The sequence below is a fragment of the Battus philenor genome, unplaced genomic scaffold (assembly GCF_028537555.1).
Source record: "Battus philenor isolate CCGP_79_NKW_IND1 unplaced genomic scaffold, ilBatPhil1.0.hap1 SCAF_5, whole genome shotgun sequence".
NCBI classification, from domain to species: domain Eukaryota; kingdom Metazoa; phylum Arthropoda; class Insecta; order Lepidoptera; family Papilionidae; genus Battus; species Battus philenor.
This window is the reverse complement of record NW_027181715.1, coordinates 5011208-5021235: the sequence shown is the minus strand read 5'-3', so window position 1 is coordinate 5021235 and position 10028 is coordinate 5011208. Positions and strand designations below refer to the sequence as shown.

General features: G+C 30.6%; 3 protein-coding genes across 5 annotated transcripts; 1 reads left to right on the top strand and 2 right to left on the bottom strand.

Annotated features, from left to right (window-relative positions):
• Positions 1-572: 572 nt before the first annotated feature.
• On the bottom strand, positions 573-3865 carry RpL5 (ribosomal protein L5). Its single transcript, XM_068772314.1, has 7 exons — positions 3769-3865; positions 3211-3324; positions 2784-2933; positions 2167-2327; positions 1417-1575; positions 1048-1165; positions 573-804 (listed from the first exon to the last, which is right to left on the bottom strand). Exons 1-7 carry the CDS (start codon positions 3769-3771, stop codon positions 610-612), a joined length of 900 nt encoding a protein of 299 aa, XP_068628415.1. The 5' UTR covers positions 3772-3865; the 3' UTR covers positions 573-609.
• A 428-nt stretch (positions 3866-4293) lies between these two features.
• On the top strand, positions 4294-6024 carry Agpat1 (1-Acylglycerol-3-phosphate O-acyltransferase 1). Its single transcript, XM_068772231.1, has 5 exons — positions 4294-4484; positions 4563-4696; positions 4759-4940; positions 5007-5172; positions 5630-6024. The coding sequence occupies exons 1-5, from the start codon at positions 4294-4296 to the stop codon at positions 5782-5784; spliced, it is 828 nt and encodes a 275-aa protein (XP_068628332.1). The 3' UTR covers positions 5785-6024.
• A 41-nt stretch (positions 6025-6065) lies between these two features.
• Positions 6066-9084, bottom strand: LOC137929336 (protein-associating with the carboxyl-terminal domain of ezrin). 3 transcript variants are annotated; one of them, XM_068772228.1, is made up of 7 exons: positions 8736-9084; positions 8479-8664; positions 8252-8391; positions 8056-8165; positions 7647-7976; positions 7310-7497; positions 6066-7236 (listed from the first exon to the last, which is right to left on the bottom strand). In XM_068772228.1, the coding sequence occupies exons 1-7, from the start codon at positions 8946-8948 to the stop codon at positions 6436-6438; spliced, it is 1968 nt and encodes a 655-aa protein (XP_068628329.1). In that variant the 5' UTR covers positions 8949-9084; the 3' UTR covers positions 6066-6435. The 3 variants fall into 3 exon arrangements, with proteins under 3 accessions (XP_068628329.1, XP_068628330.1, XP_068628331.1); XM_068772229.1 differs by having other exon boundaries at positions 8065-8165; XM_068772230.1 differs by lacking the exon at positions 7310-7497 and having other exon boundaries at positions 6066-7154.
• Positions 9085-10028: the final 944 nt, after the last annotated feature.

Sequence of the window (10028 nt, the reverse complement as noted above, 5' to 3'; positions counted from 1 at the left end):
TTTCATTTTATGTTTAGCTTATACTTATGTGTTCTTACATATAACGGAATATTTGAATCATAATAAATAAATTTTTTTGCTATTACTTATTTAACTACCTAATTATGTGATCTTTATCTTTAATAAGGGTTTTTACCGCCGATTATTGATTGGTAAAACTCAATACTGGATTGATATACCCATGTGATTGTTTAAAATTCAAAATAATTCTCTATAAAAATACTCATCAAACATTGAAACTTCTATTATTCATGAATTGATTATAAGATTTTTTTATGTATAGTTATTCAGTGACAGCTTTTTTGCAATGTAATGTTAGTTGCCGTGCATCAGTAGTTGTTTAAAATAATTAAAGTTAAATATTATTAGATATTATAAACATTTGTGTACTGAGGGTTACCTCAGCAATATATCTCTCCACAGTATCTGTACTAATCTGTAAATATCTGTATTTGTAAGAATTAAAAATTTTGTTCTCATATTAACGAAAATAGCATAAAAAACGAAAAAAATATTGCTAGGGAAAGTTAATACAGAAATATTAAAAATGTTTGATCAAATGAATAAAGCAATTTCGAAGTAAAATGGCATTTATTAACGTAAAAACCATTAAGCTTCTGCCTGAGCCTGCAGTTTCTTTATATAAGACTCCTTCTTCTGCTTTATTCTGTTCTTCCTTTCAGCCAGTGTCAGCTTGCGTTTGTTCCATCTCTTCTGTTTAACACTGTCTTTCTTAGCATCCTTCTTCTTATGGGATGGATCTGCCCGAATTGCTTCATGGGCTTTTTTGTAAGTGGTTTCAATCTGGAGTAAAAATATTTCATGTTATATTTAAAAGTATATGTAATAACAGGAAGTAGTTGAAATAACTTTGGTGTTGCTTTTATCAAAGAACCTCTAAAAAGAAACCAATTTAGTGATTATCTAATTGATTTAAAGCAGTAATTTTGTCTAACTTCGGACACTACCCATAAATAAACCTCAGAGCAGTAATTTGGTTAGACGTAATAAAAAATTAACAAGAAAAATACATTGTTTTGAACTTACACCATCGGCATTGACACCCAGTTTGATGTATTTCCCAAATTGCCTCTTGAAAGAATCTTCATCTTCTTGCTCAAGATTGCGCATGTATTCAGCAACATGTAAACCAAATATATGTGCCCTAGAACAAATACAATGTTGTAGTAATAATAACTTATAACAATTTAATTTGCCATAACTGCAGAATCTTAATTTTTAGAAGTATTGTACACAAGACCGGTTACAAGAATTTTAATGCAAATTCATTTCACAACCAAATTAGTCTTGAAATTTTTGTTGCTCCCATTGGGCTGTTCGATAAATAGATATTCTATTATTCGATGGATGAATGGAGCAATAACATTTTTAAATATTTAAATGTAATCTATTCACCTATGAACCTCAGCATTAAACTTTTTAGATTCTGCATCATATCCTGGGAACCTTTTTATGGAATGTGGGACATTGAGACCTCCATCAACAGCTCCTTTCATGGCTCCAAAAACACGAGCGCCAGTAGTGGTACGAGCTAGACCCACATCCAGATAACATCTGAAAAGTGTAAATAAAATCAGAAGGAAGAAGTATTAAACCATATACTAAATAACTAAAATTTTAATGTATCAGTATGTATGTACAAAATTTTGTTGGCATCAAAACTGTCAGTCCGCCCGTTTGATTTCATCATTTTAATATTTCTATTAATTTTTTTTTATAACTTCAATTATTATTGCATTCTATAAAGATATTCTTATAAAGTTTTATTTAAATGACAGCAAAAAATCTGCTTACTGCTAATTAGCAGACATACTTTGTCTGCTAATTATCTTATTTTAAGTAAATTATTTCACAATTCTAAGCAATAATAATGAAGCCCTTTATTCAGATCTGCCAAAAGTAATATTTAATGAGCTTAATAACTAAGATTTATTGTAACTTATAATTTTTTGATTACAAATTAATTGAAAATCTGTTTGCCAGTCGGCAAATGTCGCCTTCCATTCCATTGTGTTATAAGCCACTCTGTTCCAGATCACTCCCACCATTTGCTTGATGTCATCATCCCATTTTTCTTCACTTCCTTTTACTTTTCCTGGGGTACCATCTCCTAAAGCTTTGTATGAGATAATTTAATAGTCATACCTAAAAGCTCCTGGTCCATTGTCAACTGGTTCTACATTGTATTCATCGCCAGTAATTTCAGTAGCTCCAGTGTAGAGAGTATCAAGCCCCAATCTCTGAAGCAAGCGTCTGGCAAGCAACAACCCAGTACAGTATGCAGCGGCATAATTTGTAAGACCCACCTAAAAATACAACTTTAATTAATTTTTTATCTAATATAATGTTATTTTATTTACAGTGTGCTTTCTCTCAGTATTGAACATATAGCAACAGGATTTGGTGCAATTGTACAGTTGCTTTCAGACCGCCCGTTCAAAATCATCATGTTTTATAATATATTCCTTAACAAACAATTCAAAACATCTTCATCACCTACACTTCTTATTTATACAGATTATTCACAACTACTTAAAATACATAAAATTTAGATTTTAATGATCTTGTTTTGTTTGGCCTATCTATTGGGACTCAAGGTTACACAGATAAAGAGCTGTAATCTGTGAGTGGATGAAATAAGGTGAATGTTTCCTTTTATTGTTGGTAAGTATTGTTGTTTGCCAGGAATCCAACCTGCAGTCCTAAGGTGTTATGTAAAAATCATCACTGCAAAATTAAATACTATACATTAAGAACCTTACCTTCACTCCATACTGGGGAAGTTCGTGGGAGTAAGCAGCACAGACAATATGGTCACCTTCAATGCGAGAATAAGCAACCTGGCATGTTACATCCTTGTTGGATAGACGTACAATGAGGCGGTACTTGGGAGTGTTGTATTTGTTCTTGTCCTAGACAAAAAATATCAATGATCAATTAACTTAATCGTAACTTATTTTAAATTGGACACATTTTTTTTTTCAATATTAATGTTGGAACAATAATTACGTTAGCAATTTCAACATTGTCACTAAATTGCAGCATGGGTCAAGGTTTACGTACATACAATAATGTGGAAACAGCATAGAATATTTCACATACACGTATTACAGAATTATTGGTGCCTGAACTTTTTTTCTTTATTGTGTATCTTTGCAAAGATTACTATCAATGATTTAAAAATAATACCTGAATAATGAGGCGCTTACGGGCGTAGTAGTCAGTTTTTCCTTCACGACGCCTCTTAAACTTGACTTGGTACCTCTTGAAGTACTGCTTGTTCTTGACTACTTTCACAAACCCCTAAAACAGGTAAACGATGTTGGTTATTTGATTCTTCTATTAATGAATTAATATAAACAATAAACGAGGTATCAGAGACACTTTAAAATCATTAAGGCCGCAGTTGATGACAAAATAACAGAATTGAACACATAAAACATGTGTACAAAAAGTTTCTTTTGCATCTTCGACGACATCAGATGACGCGCATGTGCCGGTATTTCATCATAAAGTTTGGTTTTGCATTATTACTTAAAAATTTGTTAAGAGCAAGTATATTAAGCAACACCTGTATCAATAAAATTATTCAAATTATCTAAAGCAAAGGCACTCCCGACATTATGAATTAACCTATCCACTTTTATAAGTACAATCAGGAATTAAGAACGAAATATAAAATTCATTGTCGAAATATATTATCATGTAAAACATCACTGTTAGGTTATTTTATTGTCTTTTGCTCACCATTTTATTAAAATCTAAAAATTCCTAGCAACTCGGTTACCCACCGAAGATGATAACCGGAAAAGAGCTGTTTCTTGCCTTGCTTGAAAATGCCAAATTCTCTACATCCAATGTTGCCATATTTACAAATTTCTGACTGAACATATAAAATATAAAGTAAATTATAGTTATTAGCAGGTGGCTTAAAATCATATAGCACTTATTGTGATATTTTACATTAAAATTAGGTGAATTTGTTAATAGAATTATTAACATCATAAATATTATTAAGAAAAGATGTTCAAAAATCACCCGTAATATGCAATTATCTCGCTGTCTCTGAAATTACTTTTCAATATTTCCCGAAGTTTTATGAAACTTTAAGAACTTGCAAGGTAATCAACCATAGGCAGTAATTTTAAATCTATACTTCGCGAATTTTCGACTAATTCATGATTTGTCAAATTAAATTAAATCAGATATTGTCCATGGTACAGAATGTAATACTTCATGGCACAAAAGAATCAGACTTGTTTATGGTTCGTTATGGCTTCCTCCTATTCATATCCTGAATTATTTTTGGCGGGTTTTATATTTACCTTGCCTTTTTTATATGAAAAAAGCAATGTTTTCCGATATTATTTAAAGTTTTTTTTGTATTACAGTTATGTATTAATAACGTGTACAATTTTACTACCCGTAGTGTTTTTTTATCCTCGCGATGTTACGAATCTCATGTAAAATATTGATTATTTTTTTAGTCGTTTTAAAAATCGGCATTAATTGATTAATTTAATTATATTAACTTATTACAGTGTCGCATCACGATTTTGTCGTTTTGCTTCGCATATAGTGGGTATTGAATGGGAACTTCGTGGTTTGGAGCACTGGGATAATGAGCAATGTTACATTGTGATTTCAAATCACCAAAGTTCATTAGATATTTTAGGTAAGTAGTAACTATTACTTATAAGATTAAAATAGAGTTATACATTTTCATTTGTTTAACAGGTATGTTTGAGATGTGGCCGCGAATGAAGCGATGTACAGTCGTAGCAAAAAGACCACTTATGTTCACCGGGGCATTTGGTTTCGGAGCTTGGCTATCTGGCCTTGTTTTTATAGATCGACTTAAAACTGATAAAGCTCGTCAGCTAATGAAAGAAGCCACTGATAGAGTAATACGTGAAAAGGTACAAAATTTTAATTTAAGCACGTAAAAATAAAATTAATTATATTACTTCTTATAACTTTTCTAGACAAAATTGTGGATATTTCCGGAAGGCGCAAGATACAATAATGGCATTATACATTCATTTAAGAAAGGTGCATTTTATTTAGCTATTGATGCTCAGATCCCAATAATGCCTGTTGTTTTTAGCCAATACTACTTCCTTGATAATGAAACAAAAACTTTCGAACCAGGTATTTGTATATTTATTTAGTTATAAACTGATATTTATCTATTTATGTTGGCAGTCTTTATGAAAAGTTTAGTACATACTGTAAATTTGAAATATTAAAGTAACAAACCATACCATGTATAACAAATGTTTATGTATTTACAGAGTAAGTTATACAACTTTCATGATGACTATGTTCATTGAAACAAAGAATATTGACTAGAAAAGCTGAAATATTTTGTGTATAATTTTTTATGGCAGTTTTAGACACTGCAATTGTATCCTTATGATTTCATATTGAAAATATAGCAATTTTATTTCAAAAGATATTCAATGATTTGTGTGAATATTAAAAAAAATGGTTAAAATAATATTGTAATAACCAATTGTCAAATTACCATTATTACTGTATTTTTCAATCATTATTATTATTATTATATTTCCGCAATAAAATATGATTATTCGTTTTTTTTTTTCAGGGAAAGTAATTATTACAACATTGCCACCCATTCCCACTAAAGGTATGACTCGAAATGACTTGGAAACACTCTCCGAGATGGCTCGCCAGCAAATGATAGAAGTTTTTAATGAAAGTTCTAAAGATTTAGTAAAGCAGAAAAAAATTGCAATTTAAGATATTATTAATAATTGTTGACTATATCGTTATGACAGTATTTAATTTAACATCGTTATTTAATTTTAAATTGTTTTTACAGAAAGATAAAATGCCAAAGTAATGTTGTTGATATTATAAGTTAACAATTAACAAATCTAGTCAAAGGTTTACTGATTAGTTTTAAGGTTTAAAGGCAATTCATAAATGTAATTAAGTAAGAATATTATTTACTCTTTGATTAATGTTATATTATTGTTGTAGTAGTTTGATTTTGTCAAAATAAAACAATTTGTGTGATGAAACTGTACACCAAATGTTTATTTGATTTGGATTATAACTTTTGCAGGATACTATACAGGCTGTGTCAATTGATGAATACATGTGTTAAATACAATTAGTCGAGATTGAATAGTATTGTAGAATAAAAGCATAATTTGAAATAACTTATCTCCTTGTGTTACTGTAGGTTTTAATACATCAAGCCATTTAAAATAAAGCTTACTGAAACTGCTATGTTCAAAAACACTCATTCTAGTCTTCTGAATTGCATAATATTTACACTTATATACATAAACATTAAAATAATAACAACACTGATAAAAAATTACTACTAATTTCAATGTAAAAATATCCAATTATATTCAATAAATATTTGAATTTTAGATTTGTCTAACTCCAATTTTCACCCCAGCCCTCATTTTCATCACATTCTTCATCTGGTATAAAGTTTAATTTGCTACTAATATCTTGAATAGTGTTAGGTTCTGGTATACTAATAATTTTTTGTTTTTCTATGACTGGAATCATATCTGCAAAGAAATCAATGTCATCTGCTGCATTTTTCTTACTGTAATCGATTTTTTGATTTTTAATGTCCAATTCAGATATATCAAGAATATTTTTCTTAGCTTCTTGAGCTGCTCTTTCCAAAACTGCAGGATCACTCAATGGTTTTTCAATATTTATCATTTTTTCAACATTATGCATCAGATTATCAACTTCAAAATCACTATTCACTAAAATATTATTTTCACAACCTGTTTCATTTGAGTTTAATGTAACTTGATGGTTTGTGTTATCCCAATCATCCCACTCAATTTCAGAATTAATTAAATTATTTGCATTTCGTTCGACACCTATGTCTTCATCATGCGATTCTCCACCTACTGGCGAAGGCCTTTCATTCAAAGCTATGGTTTTTTCAAATGTCAAGGCAGCACTTGTGTCATATACATCTTCAGAGCAATGAAAATCTCTTAAAGATTTTGTTGAAGAATACATATCATCTTTTGGTGTATTAGATGTAGTCATCAATACATTCATTTTTAACTTAGGCCGACCATCAGTGAAAAATTTAGATCTTTTCCCCCCTACAACAGCATCTGCTCCTAAAATTGGAACTAATTCACTTAAACAAACCAAAGTTGAGGCCACCAAGTTGTCATCTACATCTTTTATACCAAGAAGTAACTGCAAAAAATGTTATAAAGAAAATTAACAAAAGAAATTATCCAATAATAAGGAATGGTGATACAGAAACTACCTCTGGTAAAATGTGCTGGGACAATTCCTCATGGGAGAACACTTGAACATACTTGGTGAAATGCATTAAAAGAAGCATTCTAACTTGACTATCCCTTACTCCAAACAGCTGCAGTAATCGTGGCTTAACATGTTCTTTGAACACACTTAAGCTAAAAAAACCACTGTGCTCTCCATTTTGCATCCTTTCTGCAACACAAAGTATAATCTATGTGTGCTGGAAATTCTGTTGCATCAAGCACAAAATTAAATTTTGTTTTTGATTGAAAGAGTGAATTTATTTTTTAATTGTTATGTAATATCAAATTCATTAACAATGTTACATAAAATAGACTTACCATTTTTTGGTTTTAAAATGTATGGAATAACATCCCTTCTTGCTGTTGAATCTAAGAGTGTCAGCCTTGATAACAGTAATCCACTAAGTTGTTTAGCCACTGTTTCTTCATCAAAGCATTTTAATTTTTTTAGAATGTTAGTAAAAAATTGACTCTTATCATCTTCCTTTTTAATTGCCAAAAAATTCAAAAACTTGTAGATAGAAATAAATTCATGATTAAAAAAACTATGCTGAAGAATTTTAGATAAATCGGGGCGAAGAGAGGGGTTATTATTTTGAAGGCAATCTTTACAATATGTTTTAAATTCTCGTAAATATGGAACATCATCTAGAATATTAAATATAAAAATAAATTACTCTATGTAATAATACAAAAAAATTTAATTGTTTCTTTGTCAACAACAAACCATCTTTACGTTCTTTGAATACTTCATCCACTAACACAGCAAAAGCATATTGATCCACTTTTGATGTAATGTCATGAGACTCCTCATCTGGATCTATTGCCTTATCATATCTATAAAAAACAGAATATTGAAGATAGGTTATTGGGTAAAAAATATATTGCTCATATTACTGTTAATATGAAATATTAACTAATACCTGTGGATTCTAGCATGCTTCAAATATGTCGGATTCAGGTCAGTAAAATTGCACAAGTATTGTAAGCCACCTAGTTTCCACTGGCCATCACCTGTTACATAAATTGAGGACACACCAACGTTATTATGGGACACCCCAGCCTTAAATATAAAACAAATATTATAATATCACGAACATATATATATAGCTACTGTTCAACCATATGAGCTTTTTTGACATGCACTTACTTGTTCGTGCAGGAATACTAAAGCCCTTAAAATATTATTTAATCCAATACATATCTGTAGAGGCGTTTGCCCTATTATTACATGAGATAATGGTTGCACAAATTCAGTGACCAAATGGAATGTGAACCGCTGCTGCCAGGAAGATATATATCGTACAATACAGGGATGTCGATATTTTAGGAGATTCTGAAAAATTTGTTAGTCTATAAAAATCATATAATATGATATAAACATATAACGATTAAACTAGAACATACATTGGAACATTTTTCTAAAGGCGTAGCCATTGTCCACAGCGGTCCCAAGACCACTTCGCCTTTGAACACCGATACGGATCCATCATCTTTAAGACTAAAATATCTGCAACTATCGCTAATGGTAGCTTGAAAATGGGACCAAAAGTCAGTGATTTCGGTGGCTTTATCCTCAATTTTTAAACCACTCAACTGTGAGGTCTCGTTACCCATCATAAGCTTTCGGTTCAGTAAGGTATTTTATTTTTTCACATAACTCTCAAATTCATTTAATTCATTAAAAACTTAATGCATCATTATTATCATAAGTACAATAACTTTCATTTGATGATTATGTGGCTGACGTACAACATTATCTGTATTTGCTAGCTGTCATTTTTCAAGTTATCTTAGCCATGGCATGGATATGTTTAGTTCAAAATATTAAAGTGTAATAAAATAGAAAATGGACAGAAAAGAATTACATACTTATGTAGCTTATTAAGTGAAGCAAGTAATAATCGATAAATTTATAAATGTTGTATTAAATCTAAAAATTAATTAATAATAATATATAATAAAGTATCTAATGACCTGTAAAATAATTTAAATGTAAATTTACATTATTTTTCATAGCTTTTAGAGTCTAGAACTTGTGAAAAATGCTTTTTTTGCCCATTTATAAAGGTTTTGTGATAACATGATATTTTTAAGTTAATCCTTCGTAGTTTCTAGTTCATTTAACCTTAATGGTTGAAATTTGACCGTTTTAATAGATGGTAAAGAAATGGTTATTTATATATTTGCTGTAGGTTTACGGAGTAGGCAATTAAAAAAGATGAAATATATAAAAATCTTGCACAAATTAAATAAAAAATACAGAGTTTAGTCTATTTATCTTCATTAAATTGTTGATGAATGTTTTTCATTCTTGCTATTCCAAAAAATATTTTTATTATTGATTGTCTAGGTAGTGGGTTAATAGAGATTACAACATCCGCCTGGGCAGTTTGGTGTGGAATTCTCCTGCCTGGAGGAAGGAGCTAAGGCGGCCCGACTTACCATCACGGTTGCTGATCTCGTTATTTATACCGATGCAGCCGAATTGAGGACAATGTGAGTGCGGCGTTCAGCGTCAGGGTACGCGGCCAATGAGTCATCGCAGTCTTGCACTGTACTCGCGACTGAAGTTCCGCCCTTCACACTATCATAAGATCTTACACTCTCCTTCCTTTAACCTCAAGAGTGAAAGAAAATACTAGAAAAGCAAGAGAGAAAGGGAAATGTTAAGAATGTTTTGGCTGAAAGCGCACGCGG